General features: G+C 36.6%; 1 protein-coding gene across 2 annotated transcripts in view; it reads right to left on the bottom strand.

Annotated features, from left to right (window-relative positions):
* The window catches only part of COBL (cordon-bleu WH2 repeat protein), a 351,447-nt gene that overhangs the window by 198,181 nt on the left and 135,782 nt on the right, over positions 1 to 17,484 (bottom strand). For both annotated transcript variants that reach the window (XM_044671172.1, XM_044671249.1), the window contains exon 6: positions 15,127 to 15,218. In XM_044671172.1, coding sequence (XP_044527107.1) covers positions 15,127 to 15,218 — 92 coding nt within the window. The remainder of the gene's footprint in view (positions 1 to 15,126; positions 15,219 to 17,484) is intronic.

Genomic DNA, 17,484 nt, shown 5'->3' with positions numbered 1-17,484 from the left:
GCATCTCAGTTAGTATAATTACATGACATATAATTAGTGCTGATGAGTAATTTCATACATAATAGTATAAATTACCACATTTCTAGCTCCATTTGAAGGGTAGAGTGGCAGCTTAGAATAGTGGATAGAATGCTGCTGGGCCAAGAGGTAGGGAAACTCCGTTCAAATTCTGCCTCTGGCTTTAATTATTGTGTGGCCCTGGGGGGAATCCATCCATCAATGGGGGGTTGGGGGGTAGAGAAGGAGGAAGAAGGAGAAGAAAATATTTATTAAGCACTTGCTATGTGCCAGGCACTGTGTTTAGCACGTTGTAAATATCTCATTTAATCTTCACAACAATTCTGCAAGGCAGGTTCAATTATCATCCCCATTTCATAGACGAAGAGATCACTTCAGAGGTTAAAGTGACTTACTAGGGATCACATAACTAGAAAATGTTTGAGGCTGGATTCAAACTCAGATCTTCCTAGCTCAGGGCTCTATCCACTGAGTCTCCTAGTTGCCTCAATCAACAACCTTTTGTTAAGCACCCAATTTGTGCCAGGTTCTAGAGATACAGAGACAAAATGAAATATTCTTTGAATTTAAAGAACTTACATTATAACTGGGGAGCCCATGTGGACAGCTATGCAAATGTACAAATGCATACAAAATGAATACCCATAATTTAGGGGCACTGCAGCTGAGGGAAGTGGCAAAGGTGTCCTGTGGTCAGAAGTTATTCCTTGAAGCTGAGGGAAATCAGGGATTCTAAGAGATGGGAAGGAAGAGAGTGTGAGTCCTAGGCATGGGCTGCTGGGGACCTGGAGGGTCCTGAGTGAATCTGATGGATGGCAAGGAGGCCAGTAATGCAGTGTTGAAAAGGTAGCTTAGAGGCAGTGTGTGAAGTAATTTAAATGTTATTTAACTTCTAAAAGCCTCTTGGCAACTCTAGATCTTAATGACTAAGTCTGAGTTGAGTTTCATCGAGCTCTGAATTGAGACAGATTCGCTTGGTGAGGGAGGTATTCACCTGCACAGAATCACAGGTTCTTATTTCTAATGAAAGGAAGGGGAGGCACTAAAATTGGGAGTCAAGATGTCACCGGCCAGGATACCAGCTGAGCTGGGGAGGTGGAAGTCAATCGACCACATTGCCATGGCACTTCACCCAGAAGGGAAGATGTGCTGCACACTTAGGGCAGTTTGGGATAATCTTATACCCCAAGGTATACTATTTGGGACCCAGCTTGGGGTGGGGGGGCAAGAAAGGCATAAAAGTTGTTCTAAGATTTTTGTCAGGGACTTCTTTACTAGCAGCAATGCAATGATCCAGGACAACTCTAAGGGACTTATGAGAAAGAACGCTACCCGCATTCAGAGGAAGAACTACAGGAGTGGAAACACAGAAGAAAAACAGCTGCTTGATCATATGGTTTGATGGGGATATGATTGGGGATGTAGACTCTAAACGATCACTCTAGGGCAAATATTAATAATATGGAAATAGGTCTTGATCAATGACACATGTAAAACCCAATGAAATTGTGCATTGGCTAAAGGAGGGGGGAGGGAGGAGAGGAGGGAAAGAATATGAATCATGTAACCATGAAAAAATATTCTAAATTAATTAAATAAGTAAATAAACTTAAAAAAAAGATTTTTGACAGGGAATTTCTGAGACCTCAAGGAACTTGGTTTTTATCTCTATACCTAAAGCTTTTGTCTACTTTTAAATTCCAGAATTATTTTCAACCATTTAGGCAAAGGCTTTTTGGCTGAAGCATTAGAATTGGTTTTTGATAAGAAGAGAGTTTGAGGGGCAGCTGGGTAGCTCAGTGGATTGAGAGCCAGGCCTAGAGATGGGAGGTCCTAGGTTCAAATTTGACCTCAGACACTTCCCAGCTGTGTGACCCTGGGCAAGTCATTTGACCCCCAATGCCTAAAGAAAAAAAAAGGGAATTTGCTCAACCCCCTGACTAAGCTATTCATCCCATTAGATGTGCACTAGTAAATTGGACATAAGAGAAACTAGGTTGAAATCTTGGTTTCTTTACTACTAAAAGATCTATGATCCTGAACAAGTCATTTTACCTTATGACTTTAGGTTCCTGGTTAGTAAAATAAAGCATTTGAACTCAAGTGAATATCCAAGTTCCTTTTAGGTCCAACCCTTTATAATACAACTTAATCATATCTGTTGGTCACATCAGAAGGGGATTTTTAAAAATCTTTTTTCTCCTATTTTATAAGAGAGATTAAGGAACAATTTCCAGATGTCTCATATGTTTGTAAGAGCAAAAGAATTGGACAGAAATGAATATTTTGATCTAGGAATAGCCACCCGATACATTTTAGAATGTATTAAAAGTTTACATTTGTTTTTCTTTTCACTGAAGAAAGTGTAGCCTTTGTTCAGAGGGTCCTCACAGGCCAAAGTGTTGGCATTATGAAAAACTCCACAAATATCCACAGCATGAAGCATCTACTATGTGCTGGGCCCTGGGGACCCAAACATAACATTCTACACCATCAGTCATGCCTGCGGCCATGTGATTTTCCCACTATAAGCCTCGGCTCTTGTGAATAATCCAGGCATCATTTTTATACCCTACTTGTTGATGGTCTCCAGACTTGCAATCAGAAAAGCAGACAACATGAAAAACTACTTTACTGACTCGACACAGGTGTGAACGGAAACACGGGACATTTTTCCCTCCATTAGATTCCCCTTACCCTCACTTCACCAGCTTGATAGGAGCCTTCTAGATGATAAGACTTTGACTGGAGTTAGAAAAATCTAAGTTTGAAATGTGTGGGGCTGTTCTTTTAAAAATGTCTTTCCCCCAAATTGATTTATGACATAAACAAGCCCCACATTAGAGACACATGCGGTTCAGCACTTGGATATGTTTTCTTGACCTTGATTTATGAAAACATCAGGACCCCCAAAATAAACAGAGCTAATTTTAGCTCTTCCTGGGTATGACTATCAGGTTTCAGCTGGATTAGCTGTGCTTGTGTAGATACTGACACCCTGTGGCAAGAGCAGCCCACAGTTCCAGCTACGGCTCGATAATCCTTCTGAGGCACAAACGGCAAGTTTTTACAAATGGCGAAACATATATAGATTCTGGGATGGGTCTGCTGGAATTTCAGCCAGCAGGGACATATTTCAAGTGGTACTTCCTTGACAGCTTATTTTTCTATAACTTTACTTACAACTCTTAAAACTGCAGTATTCTATTTCTGAAGGATTTCCCTGGAGCACGCAGTTCCTCACATATGTCCCATAGCAATCAATCGACAGTGTCTAAGGTTAAGCCTTCCACCCTTACAACAACCAGTGCCCTCCAGTAATTACAAAGCTGCTATGATGGGACATATCTCAAACTAGAATAAAAATACCTTCCTTTAAGGGTATTAACAATAGAAATGAAGTCCCAAACATTAAGAATACTTTCATCCACAAAATAGGATGTTTCCTATTTATAAGATACCTTTCTAGAACTATTATAGATTTTCATAGGAATTGGTTTTCCCCACAAAGTTTTGAGAAACAGGGTTTTAGAGTTGGGAGGGAGCTCGGAAATCACCTAGTCTAACTTCATTTACAAAAGAGAAAAGAGAAGCTCAGATTTTGTTAAACCCATTGTAGTAAGTGGAGGAGCCAGAATTCAGATTTGGGTCTTTTTGTTTTAAATCCAAACCTCTTTCAACTGTACTATAAATGAGAAAGAAAGATGTTCAAAGAGAAAAAAACAGAACCCAAACCAGTTTAAATCTTCCTAGACAAGTATTTTTTAAGAGGGAAAGGGTATCAAAATTCCCAAGATCTCCTAAATTTTAAGAAGACATAAAATTTTCATTATTTAGATTGTTAGCTAACATTTATGATAACTTTATGAGAGATAATTGACATTAAGTTGGAGAACAGTTGCTCATCTACATTGATAGGATGAACTTCTTCATCAGGCGTTCCTAAATCAATGAAGTCATGGGTCTTATTGTGTTCACCTGTCCTCTACCCACCTACCCCCAAATGAACAAACAAGATGCTAAAATGAGAGACAGCATGGAATAGTAAATTAAAGCTGGCCAAGTCGTCAGCTCCACCTGAACTGGAATCTGCTCCAAATAACTACAGGTTGTGTGAACTAGACCATTAACAACTTTGAATCTCTGCTTCTCAAATGACTCTGAGATTCAATTGATAAAAAATCACCACTGAGTCTTATAGAGAGTTAATATTCATTTTATAATGAATTTATGATAATGTAGAGTTATCTTTTTATAGGAGGGAGGGAAGGAAAATTTATGAAGGATCTAATATGTGTTAGGGAGTGTGCTAAATCTTTTAGATACATTAAAATAAAATAAAAAATTAAAGGCCTCCTGTAGGAGGTGGCCGGGCAAACTAAGGGGCAGAAGTGAGGAGGGCAGGCATTCTAGGAATGGGAGCCAGCTAGCATAAAGATAATGAGAGAAGAGGGGGCAGCTGGGTAGCTCAGTGGAGTGAGAGTCAGGCCTAGAGACAGGAGGTCCTAGGTTCAAACCCGGCCTCAGCCACTTCCCAGCTGTGTGACCCTGGGCAAGTCACTTGACCCCCATTGCCCACCCTTAGCAATCTTCCACCTATGAGACAATATACTGAAGTACAAGGGTTTAAAAAAAAAGATAATGAGAGAAGAGATGGAACAACATATATGAGGCACATCATATGGGTAAATGTGTCTTATCCATAAAGGGAAGAAAGAGAGTAATGTGTAATAAGCCTGGAAAGATAGGAGGGGGAAATATAAATAAAGATAAAATATAAAGATTCAAATTAGATAACAAAGGGTGGGGATGTGACACCGTCAGACCTAGCATATGGTGTCACTGGGGAAGACAGTCTGAGTAAAGAGAGAGTTGAAGTAGGCAGGCCAGTTAGGAAGCTATTACAGTGATACAGGCCACTGGAAGACAAAGGTCTGATCTAAGGTGATAGCTATGTAAGTGCAGAGAAGAGGACATATTCAGGAGAAGTCGTGGACTAGAAATAAAATTTGGCAACTGATCAGATGCATGGGTAAGAATGAGAAGTGAGAACATATGTATATTTGGGGACTTGGGAGGATAGTTTCAGAGAACAAAAGATTGCAAAACATTTATTTGTTCCTTATAAAAATGTATGTAATTCAATTTGGCAAATGCAGCCCTAAAATAATGAAAAGGTATTTTTTAACAAAGAAAACAGAATTTGTCATTTCAGATAAAGCATAAGCAGGGAGGGGTGGAGTGTCCTCAAAAAAGGGTGTGTGGTTTGTTATGGAGGATATCTCATGTAATCCAAATGGAAGAAGGATTCCCTATGAATGGAGAAGTATTCCAGATGACATGTTGATTGCAACCAGTCCTAGAAATACTGTAGGACCTTCTAAATAAGATCCATAATCACTCAAAAGAGACTGATCTAACTAAACGGTCAGGAAAAACCAGACAGATGAAGAGTGTTTAATGTCCAGACACAAAGCAGTATGTACAGTTCACTGATTTGGTCCAATATCTCATCCTAAGTATGCTGAAAGAGGGCACAATCAGTATGTTTGAGGCTTTCTTCCAGGTCTTTTCACATTATATGGACACTAGGATAGGACTTAAATAGTCCATCTGCTACTCATTTTCCAATCATACATCTCCTGGATATCTTTTAAGGCACTTCTCACATAGAAGTCATTGTTTATAATGTGTTACAACTTATTTTTGCCCATCATACATCTTTCCATCTCCTTTTGGCTGACTAGAAATCTGTACCACTGGTCTGTCCATAACATTTAGATCCTGAATCCATGGAATTATTTAAGTAGAGTAGTATTTTCATGCTTATTAAAAAAAAAAACAACCTAAGTTCTTAAGTTCAGTTTACTGGAGGGAGCATTGGACTAGTAGTCAACAGATCTGCATTTAAGATCCAGGAAGGGAGAGTAGTAGAATGAAAAGGGTATTAGTCCTGAGGCAAGAGGACCACCTCAGACATTGAGCATTTGTTCTAATGTGGAAAATATCACACACTCTCATTAGAAAAGATGGTTTCTCAGGTCTCTTCCAGCTCTAGATCAATGATTTAGGATCCAAAGAAAGTTGAAAAGAACCTACCTGAAGCAAAATATTTATAGCAGCTCTTTTTGTGGTGGCAAAGAACTGGAAACTGAAGGGATAACCATCAATTGGGGAATGGCTGAACAAGCTGTGGTATATTGTAATGGAATATTCTTGTGCCTTAGGAAATATTGGAGATTATGAATTCAGAACAACCTGGAAAGACTTATATGAAGTGATGCAAAGTGAAGTGAGAAGAATCAGGATAACTTGTAACTTTTTTCCACAAGTAAAATGAGAGGGTTGGAAGAGATAATCTTTAAAGTTGATTCCAGTTCAAAAACTTTATTATTTACTTGAGCTAAAAGAAGGCCAAGTACACTAACTGAAGTTATTCAGATAATTTATTAAAATATGAAAAACCCATTTTTATAGACACCAGGCTGTCCACCTAATTTTTCTCCTTATTAGGCAAAGAAAGGAATGATTCTCCTGGACCATGCAAGGATAATCTATAACATGAATAAATTGCATAAAATTATATAAGAAAGAATATTTCAAATGTTCATTTGGTTATAAAAATACCATCATATTATGAATCAACACTCAAGTCAATTAGAATTGAGCACATTCAATTTTGTTTCACACAGATTAATTAAGCTCCTACTATGTGCAAGGCTCTTTGAAGGTCACTATTGATTCTGTTGTGTTCAGCTGAATATTTATCAATCTTTACCATATGCCACCGACTCTGCTAGATGTTTAAAATATAAAGACAAAAACCGAAGTTTCAATCACAAAGAAATTTATATCATTCATAGTCAAATCATTCTATTTACATGGAAAATTTAAAAAAATATATATATATATGTATGTATGTATCCTTGAACCAGACCAGATTGCTGGCTTTAAAACTACTTGGAATTGCAAATATAACAAGATGCATTTCAACATATGCTATTTACACAATTCAATATGAAGCTTATACTACTGATTATTATAATAAAGATCTCTAGCTATAATTATCACCACACATAATCAGTTGTAATTATCACTGCACTTAAGATCAGGTTGTCACATTGGGAAGAGAGTTAAATGGAGCCACAAACACAATGATGAAGACTGAACATGCCAATGGAGAAGAGTTACCAAATGCTGGGGTTGTACATGTCGGTAATAAAATAAGAAGTCTGATAACATTTTTCATTAGGGTTTTCACTGCTATAAAAAAATATAAAAGTTCTTAATCTGGGAAGATGCAGATCATCAAGGGGTCTCTGGATATATTTGGTGGGGGAGGTATGAACTTGAACAAATTAATATTTCTTTTCATTAACTTCTAAGTGAAATTTAGCAATTCCTTCGATTATTTAAAAACAAGAGAAATTTTTAGAAGGGTTCCACAAGGCTTCACAAGACTGCCAAAAGAGTCTATGGCAAAAAACTTTAAGTCTCTGGTACAGAGAAAATGGCATCACATTTCTGGCCCTGATACTATCAGTACAGTGTTTCCTTAGCTAAGGTCTTTCTCATCCACCATGACAGGGTAAACTTTTAGCACATTTTTCTTCTTTAGGGATATCAAAGCCAAGTAATTATCCTGATTTTCAGGTTTTAAATGCATTTAGCCATTCTCTCTGTTTTAAGTAGGGCTGGTAACCTACCATTATATATAAAAAATACTGCTGTAGTTATTAGAATAACAAGAATATGGTTGCCCCCATCCTAGTTAAGGCTTGCACACTATATTTTAAGATTTGAATCTCAAGTTAGGAGTCAGTCTCTCTCTCTCTCTCTCTCTCTCTCTCTCTCTCTCTCTCTCTCTCTCTCTCTCTACCTCCAGCCCCCCATCCCCACTGTCCCTTACCTTCCATATTAAAATTAATATTATATTTTGGTTCCAAGGCAAAAATGTAGTAAGGGGTAGGCAGTGGGAATTAAGTGACTTGCCCAGGGTCATACATTTAGGAAGTGTTTGAGGCCAAATTTGAACCCAGTACCTCTTGTCTTTAGGCTTGACTCTCAATCCACTGAGCTACCTATCTGCCCCTGAGACTTATTTTCAAATAAAATAAATCAAGGTAAGAAAATCAAAATCTGGTTCTAAGATGAGCAAGGAAAATGTTGGTTCCTAAATTTCTAGTCTTTAGTCTCAATTTTAGAATTCCAATTAAACAGGAAATTACAACAGCTAATTAAAATGAGACAGTGTCAGAAGGGGTCAAGAAAGGTCAGTCTTTGCTGTGGGTTTCATGTAATACCTAAAATAATGTGGTCCAGGTAAATTAGTGTACAAATTGATGGGGCAGTGAAATAATCAGTCCTATATGTCCTAATATTGAACCTTTCAGAGTGGTATTCTAATACTGAGCTTCTCTCAGGAAAAGGGGTAGGCAAATTCAGAGGTTCACATAAACGTTAAATATGAAACCCCAAAAAACAAACCAGGAGTTTGAAGATTATAACGACCTGGAGCACCTATCAAGGAAATCTGAGGGCTTCCTTACTAAACAACTTTGCTAAAGTCCTTCAAACTGAGGCTTCTGTAACATGGCAGGACAATAGTGATAAAGAATGAAAAATACCTCATTTGGCTGTTCTGTCTATATGATGCTAGAAACACTGGATCCCTTTTATGTTTTGCTATTGTGATGAAAAATGGTCTTCTATGTTCCTGCCTTGCTCATTTACTCCTCTTTGATGAAAGCTCTCTTTGCCTCTTTAGAATGGCACTATAGAAATATAATATTTATTTTCACACCCTAAAGTTTCATTCCATCGCTACATTTTACAACAGTATAGTTTAAAAGTACATAATGAAGAAAAGTACATTATATGGTAAAATCGAATGTAATGGACTTCTTTACTAGCAGCAATGCAATGATCCAGAACAATGCTGAGGGATTTATGGAAAAGCACCCTACCCACATTCAAAGGAAGAACTGTGGGGGTAGAAACACAGAAGAAAAACAACTGCTTGATCACATGGTTCGATGGGGATATTATTGGGGATGTAGACGCTAACCAATCACCCTAGTGTGCAACTATCAATAATATGGAAATAAGTCTTGATCAATGATATATGTAAAGCACAGTGGAATTGAGCATCAGCTCTGGGGGGTTTTGGGGAGAGGGAAAGAACATAAATCATGTAACCATGGGAAAACATTCTAAATTAAAAAAATAATAAACCCCAAAAAGTACATTATAATCATTTACAGTTAAGAAATATTTTCCCTTTAAATGCTTGTTATTGAGAAGTATCTTTCTGGGATGCTTGATAGAATATAATGAATCACCAATTCCTTAAGAAGCCTTAAAGTTAAGAACCGGTGTAGTCAGATAACTGACAATTTAAACTTGCTTTACTAGAACTCCATTTGGAATAAATTGCATCTAAATGCTAATTGTTGTGACTAGAGACCTCGAGAATCCCATTTTGAGCTTCCTCCATCTCTCTCCTGAGCTACAATTCTGCACCACTAACTGCCTAATGGACCTTTAAAAACTGAATATCCCACAGGTGCTCAGACTCAACATGTTCAAACCAGAATTATCTTTCCTCCATCCCCTCCCCTATTCCAAACTTTCCTATTTCTATGGAATGGACCACTAGAAACCCTCCAGTTACCCAGGTTTACAATCTCCAAGTTCTCTTTTGATTTTTCTTCACCTTTCATCATTTGATCAGTTATTAAGTCTTGTTCATTCCATCTCTACATTTGTCACACATCTCTCCCCTTCTTGCCACTCACAGTTATTAAATCAAGTTCATACACTCATACTTCCCAAAGTGGTCTTTCTACTTAGGGACATTCCAATTTCTAATTCATCTTCCACCAGAATGGTATTCTTAAAGAATAGTTCTGACCATGTCACTTCCTAACTCAAAATATTCAATATATATAATAGCTGTAGGATCAAATAAAAATACCTCTGTCATTTAAAGCAATTCCACAATATATCTAGTCTACCCCTTCCAGACTTCAAGACTCTCTTTTTCACACACACACACACACACACACACACACACACACACACACACACACACACACACACACTCTGTCTCTGTCTCTCTCTGTCTCTCTGTCTCTCTCTCTCTCTCTCTCCCCATCCTTTTCCCATTTCCTAACCACAAAGTTTCATTTGTCTCCATCCTTTTAAACAATCTACATGTGGAAGGCAGTCCTTCCTCATCTCCACTTCTTAGAATCCCTATCTTCCTTCAAAGCTTAGCTCAAGTATCACCTCCTATGAAACCTTTTCTTTATCCCTCCCCTCCTTGTGCCTTCCACATCAGAATTTACATTGTATTCATTTGTACATATTTTGTATTTATTTCTTTGTGTACATGTTATTTCCCTCCAATAGAATATAAGCTCTTTGAGGAAAGGATTCTTTTTTTTTAAACCCTTGTACTTTCGGTGTATTGTCTCATAGGTGGAAGAGTGGTAAGGGTGGGCAATGGGGGTCAAGTGACTTGCCCAGGGTCACACAGCTGGGAAGTGTCTGAGGCTGGATTTGAACCTAGGACCTCCCGTCTCTAGGCCTGACTCTCAATCCACTGAGTACCCAGCTGCCCCTGAAGAAAGGATTCTTGCATTTTGGCATTGTCTCTCTAGCACCTAGCATAGTGCCTTGGCATACAGAAGGAATTCAATAAATACATACTTATTGGCTAATTTGTAAAAAACAATAATTCTATAGTACTTTTATGCTTCAAGGGCTAATCTCATTGATAGGGGCATTCTTTCTGGGTGTGTGTGTGTGTATTAATGTTTACATGTATGTAATCACACACACTTGTCTTATTGATTAACTGATTGTGTTCTCAGTTCTTCTTATTCACATTTTTCTGTAAAGCCTCCAAGAAACATATCCAATATGCAGAATGATCATCCTCTCCCTCTTCAAACATTTCCCAGATTCCAGGTCTCTTTCTCTGGCTCTGATTAAATGATTATATACAGCTAGATTCTGGTTGGTCTAAATTATAAATGCCATGAAAAGGTTGCATGTATTCAAATTCACACCATTTAAAATGGTAATTCCACAAAATAGGGTAACTGGTACCAGTCCAATGGAAATACAGAATACATTTAAAATAAGACCACTTCCTTGGGTGGTTTATTTGCACTAGCTGGGACCTAACTCTAAATACTCAGCTAAAATAAGGGAAGTTAGACTTCCTGAATGAGGAGCTCTGAACTGGACGACTAATGGAGGGTGGGAGGGCAGTGGTAGAAGAGAGGAACGTGTCTGTACGTTGAAGTTCACATTCCCAGTGAAAGGCACAGATATTACAGGCTTTGATTTCCATTAAATATAATGAAGAGAGCTCATTGCAAAAATGCCTCTGAATCTGCTTGACTCTAACATCTCCTTTGGAAAGGTCAATATCCAAATGCTTAGGACAATTCAGTAAGGAGTTGGTATGATTATTGTTTGCAGTGCTGAAAAACTAACATGATGGGTCAGTGTGTGTATGTGGGGGGGTGCTCGTACATGTGTATACGGGGGACCAAATATGGGTATTTTAAGTTAACAATCTGCAGCATGGCCACTATTAAGTGATCTGTCATTTATTTTCCTTTTTCTCAGTTATGAAGGACAGTCCTATCGGAATGGTTAGCAATAAGCACCTTTTAGCAGGGTTAGTACTCACATTAAAGTTCTTTTCAGTGGTTGACTTTAAAATATCCTCCTCACTCTCCACTCTTAGCATCCCATGCTGCTCAGCCTGGAACACAAGTAAGTCACCCATAGAATCATGTGAAAAAAAATAAAGATCTCAAATAAACAGTCATCAAAACAATGAGTAAAAAAGTACTATCAAAGTCCCAAATGACCAAAACTATAAAAGCCAGACACTCTCATGGGATCAGCGGGGACTAACTATTAATAAAAGGTTGAATTAAGAGATACCAATAAGCTAAAAAATTAGGACATGACTACTACTTACTTGGCTAATATTTTAAAATTCAGAGTTCAAGGTTACTTACCCCTTTGGCATGCAACTATAGTGTGTTGTTTTGTTTTTTCTCTAGCTACATTTAGCTTTCTATCTCTTCTTTGGGAGTAAAGGAGCATCTTGCTCTGTTACAAGTTGGAACTTGGACTTGATGTCTCTGAGGTTCAAATTTCATGATTTGTCTTTTAATGCAGCTTTTGCTCTGGAAGCTTCTTTAGGGGGGGATTTCTTGTCTTTATATTATCTTTCTCAAGAGTTGAATAAAGTATCATTGACAAACCAACCAAGCTTCTTTTTTTTTTCCTACAGCCAGAAAGAAGCTCATATTATATACATATATATGTTTTTTTTCTTACTAAGTTTTTCTTACATCTGTATTAATGTAGAAAAACCAGAACCTTGGTTGGTTGCTCAACGATGATTTATTAAACCCTTGGGAAAAATGATATAAATCAAAGAAATTCCCCCCTTTGGGGCCACTCAATTTTTTTCTTTTTAAGACATTACTTTAGACTTTATTTTGTAAATTACCTAAGATTTCAAGTCTTCCCTTAAGAATAACTATCATATCAAAGTAAAAAATGAAAAGATTATAGTAACTGATTGATTTAACTGCAAGAGAAGAGTCTGTCTGACTACTTTTAGCAATATGGTCCATTACTTTGATATTAGGATAGTGAAAAAAATCTTCTCATAAATAACTTGGACCACTATACAGGTGAGGAACGAATGTTGTTTTTTAGTAATTACTATGATAAATTATGAAAATTAATGTTGTCGTGGTTACCTTAAAAAATAAACTTTTGGAATTCATTACCAGAATAGAACAAAACAAGAGAGCATAAGGAAATTAGGGTCTTAGTGCAACAAACCAATGGCTGGTCCATCTAGGGCCAAGTTCTCTGTTTGGCTATTGAATAGCTGCCAATTTTGGTAAGACTAGAAAAGTTACAAAAGGTTCCAGGAGCTCATCAAAAACCAGGGAAAAAGTTGTAGTAGGAAGAGCATTGTCCTTACAGTCAGGATACCTGGGTTTTAGTCCTGGACTTTTCTCTTACTCGCCATATAACTTTGGGAAATGAATTTAATTAAGGTCTCTGGGCCTCTTAGTTAATTCTTTACCTGTTAAAAATGGGGATATTATCTAAATTCACCACCTCAAAAGACTATTTGAGCAAGTGGGATGGAATTCTGAAAGCACTCTAGAAAAAGGCACAGTTAATCAACGGAGGCACTGGATCTAAAGTGCTTTTAAGCTTTCAAAGAATCTTAGGACTGAACTATTATGATTATTATATTAACCTACTTTACAGAGTGCAAAATATTTTTGCTGGCCCAACAGCCAGTCAACACATATACACACAAAAAAAAGCTGACACAAAAGAAGTGGGGAAAATAGTGGAAAATTAGTGGTAGAAAAGGAGGAGAGCAAAAAACACAGTCAGCAGGAAAAGATAAACAAATTTTAAAATGCTAGTATCCATGTGGTGTGATATAGAAGCAGAGGTATGCTGAAGCCAGCTTGAACTGACTCTCAACAGCTGAAAGTTAAATTTTCTTTGTGGGCTTAGAGGGTTTGATTTATTGTCTTGACTTTGGAAAGTGATAAAGAGAATACTGATAATGCTGATTAAACTTGAAGGTGTATTGCCTTTACATTTCCCCCCAGAAAGCCAGTTGTTAAATATTTATCAGTACACCTTTGGTTACAAGTTTTGTAAAGCATTCCACACATCATTTTATTTGATCCTCAAAACAATCCTGGGAAGTAGGTATTTTTCACCATAACTATAAAGCGCTTTACAGCTGAAGAAACCAAGGGTTAGAGGGGTTAAGTGACTTGTTTGGGGTCACAAAGTTAAGTGCCTGAGGCAGGATTTTAATACACTGTGTCACCTCTCCCCCAAAGAAACAAATGAAAGTTGATTCAATACAAGTAAGAGCCACTCTAATGGAAGAAAAAAGAAAGAGGTCAAGATTTAAACAAAAATAACAGAAAAAATTAATTAGTAAAATACCAGAAATACTGCACATAGAAAAAGTAAAAGAGAATTAAACAAACATTAGCTTTTAGGAAATTTTCTTTGTTATCTCTCATTTCTCTTTCCAATACAGTTAAGAAGAAATTTCTTTTAAAAACAATAAAGAGGAGAATAGGAAATGCTCCAATTCTCCCATTTCTTTGTCAATATAAGCTAATAAATTTGGGGCTTCAGTGAAAAGAACCATGACTTTATTTTGATCTCTACAAGCTTTTTAACACCTTGTTATTCAAAACCTCAACTGCTTATCATTGGGAAAAGTTAACTGCAAAACTGAGGTTCTAAATAAAGCATCCAATTGACCAAAAGGGTTTTTGTTTTTTGTTTGTTTTTTTGGTATATTCTCTTTCGGTCTTTTTAACAAAGAAAAGTGGGGATAAATGAAAGCATAGATATTGAAGAAAACAACACAAGTTATACTGACTATAGATCACATATTTAAAATATTTCTTAGTCACAAAAGCATTAATAGCTTTGGATTGGCCATAAATGATACCACACAAAACAAATGTGTTCCTTCTAGAATTATCAAATCAATTCTTTTTTTAATAAGCCATCTAGTGTGTGAGCATATTAACTTTGTAAAGCTCCACAACAATATTCCCAAAATGCAAAATTTGAAAATATTTAATATTATAAAGGGAAACAGTTGATATGGACTATATTCCACATGAAAAAAGTAAGTGTTTACTAGGCAAATATAATTCACTAATCAAAAAAAATTCTCCTCAGACCCTGGTGCCTAGAGTCACAAATGAGGGGCTCTAGAACTATGTGATCACATTCTCTAGTTTCATGATATAAAAAGAGAGGGTGAATTTTATACAAGCTCGATTCTAACACATAGGTGAAAAAACAAGATCTTTTCACACCTACGGTTATTTGTGAAATCATAAATAAACTGATCTGTAAATCACATTTTACAAATTAGTGATAAATTAACATATACCTCAAGGAATTACTTTTCTGAAAAATAAACAACTTTTTGAAAATTAAGAGAGTATATGACACACAATATTTATTTTGGTCCAAGGAAAGCAGCTGAGTTATTACCTTATTGCTTCTTTTACTGACTTTGAAAAACCCCAGAAATTTCTTCTTCTCTTTATCCACGACATCACTGCCCAGTGATTTTCTATTGGTGTCTGAAAATAATTAAATTATTGACAGTTATTTCTCATTGATAAATCCCGAAGACTTAGGACTTCATAAAATGCCAAGTTTTTAAAATACAAGTTGAAGAGAAAAGAAAAAGATGAAATAATGGTATTAATTGAGCCAGCTTGCATTAGTAGTTTAGTGATAGCTGTCTAATCCCTTAGAAGCCTATTTCGGAAGGAATATAAACCTAAGTAGGATTTTTTTCCCCATAACTTAAATGTCTTTAACAAATCTTTTTAGGGAAGGAATTTGAGGGGAAAGGTAGGTAGGGGCAAATTGTGCTCTGAATAGAAATTTCTCAGACCCTAGCGACTATGGGAGCAGTGTAATAGGTGCCATGCTTCAGGAATTAAATATGGGATCAAAGAGGCTTAATTATATAATGTACAACAACACTTTCTTTTTGGAAAAAAATCTGCTCTTCAGTTCAGAGAACAACACTGATGGTATCAGAAACTCTGAAATTAGAAACTTTCATGACCTACATTACCAGATCCATTACCAAAATCTCTTCCCTGATCTACTTTAGTCTGAGCAGTTTTTCTTCCATGATTATATTCTCTGGTGGGCTCTCTCTTACTCCATCTCATGGAAGTAGGGGAAAGAGTAGCTTAAAATATCTTCTAATACTTTTGTCATCATAATTGGATAATCCTTGCCAAAAGTAACCGTGTTAAAAATTTTAAGTATTCTAAACTCCATTGGAAGATTTTAGATCTCCAGCCTTTTTTTTTTTGTTAGACTCTCTAATATTGCCAAAGGTACACATGAGACTCCTCATTACCATTAATATACTGTAAAATGTATGGAACAGATGCGTCAGTATCTTGATTTGTAAGGCACAGAATCTCTAGCTATTTCAGCAGCTGAGCTTGGTTAAATTCTCCTTAGACCTTGGCGGCTGGAGCCTAAATCAAGTGCTTTGGAGCTATGAAGACAGGTTCTCTGTTTTCATAGTTTACACCATATCATAAAAATTCGCTATTAATATTGTATATAGTATTTCACAAAAAAATCAAACCTTTATATTTCTATAGATCACGCTCTGAAAGTGCTTTCTTAGTCATTTTATCTGAGTCTCACAATTCTCCTAGGAGGCAGAAAGAACAGTTATTATCCTCATTTTACTGAAGACTAAACTAGGGAGGGCAGAAAGAAGGAAAAGGAAATGGCTTTTCTTGCAGGAGGCTTGCCTCTCTGCATGTTTATAGCAAACAGAACCTCAATCCACCAACTTGAGATTATTGTTTTATTGATCAGGATGCTAACCTGGCCAAACAGGGTTAAGGATTATTTTATCCCTGCCTCTATGCACCCCGGAATTCATGCCAGAATTTAGAAGCGTTATGGGCACAAAGGAAAAAAAAATTGTTAGCAAAGTTAAAGTTCATAAACATCCCAGAGGAAAAGGGAAATGTGTACTTTACTAAAACCATTATCTGAATAGCACTAATGTTTTCACTATGAGCTCTTAATCTCACATATATATATATATGTATAATTGCACAGGGAAGTCAGGAGCCTTTCTGTCAATTCATCTAAAGAGAAAAAAATAATTTAAATTCCAATATCTCTTTCCAAGTTCTTTGGTTACAATCTCATCCCAATTTTCTAGGATATACAAAGAAAAAAGAACTGCCACCTCCAAAAGTTTTATGAAAAAAAAATTATTCTAGTACCATATTGAGAGAGTACAATTTAAATTATTGTTTATTGTCCTGGACCAGTAAGTGTTGGGAATTTTCATGGACCAGTAAGTATAGGGAATTTTCAATAAGGAAATTCTATCAATGCATATTGCTACTCTTCAGCAACTTAGGCCTTAAAGAATTGGTTGGGGCCACTGAAAGCCTGTGACTTGTCCATAATGTGTCAGAATTAGGGTCTGGAAATCATCTCTTCCTGATGATCAGACCTGCTTTCTGTGCCCTAAAATATGTTGCTTCTTAAGTACTAAAGAGCTGTTTTAATTTCAAAAAACAGGATGGCATACTGGATAGAAAGGTGACCTCGAGAACTAAAAGATCAGAGTTCAAGTCCTACCTCTGATGTATAATATAACCTTTTGGTGCACTAGGTATCTCTCTAAAATCAAGTTACAGTGAAGGTACAATCAGAATTAATGAAAAGATGTTGCTCATTTTTGAGTTTTCTGTACCAAATGCAATCACAAGTTTGGTCTTCATCTCCATTTTGATTCAAACATAGAATCAAAGCTTAGAGAGAAATAAGTCTTAGAAGGCACTGCAG

This window comes from Gracilinanus agilis, chromosome 1, assembly GCF_016433145.1.
Source record: "Gracilinanus agilis isolate LMUSP501 chromosome 1, AgileGrace, whole genome shotgun sequence".
Lineage (NCBI taxonomy): Eukaryota > Metazoa > Chordata > Mammalia > Didelphimorphia > Didelphidae > Gracilinanus > Gracilinanus agilis.
This window is presented reverse-complemented; position numbering and strand designations above follow the sequence as displayed.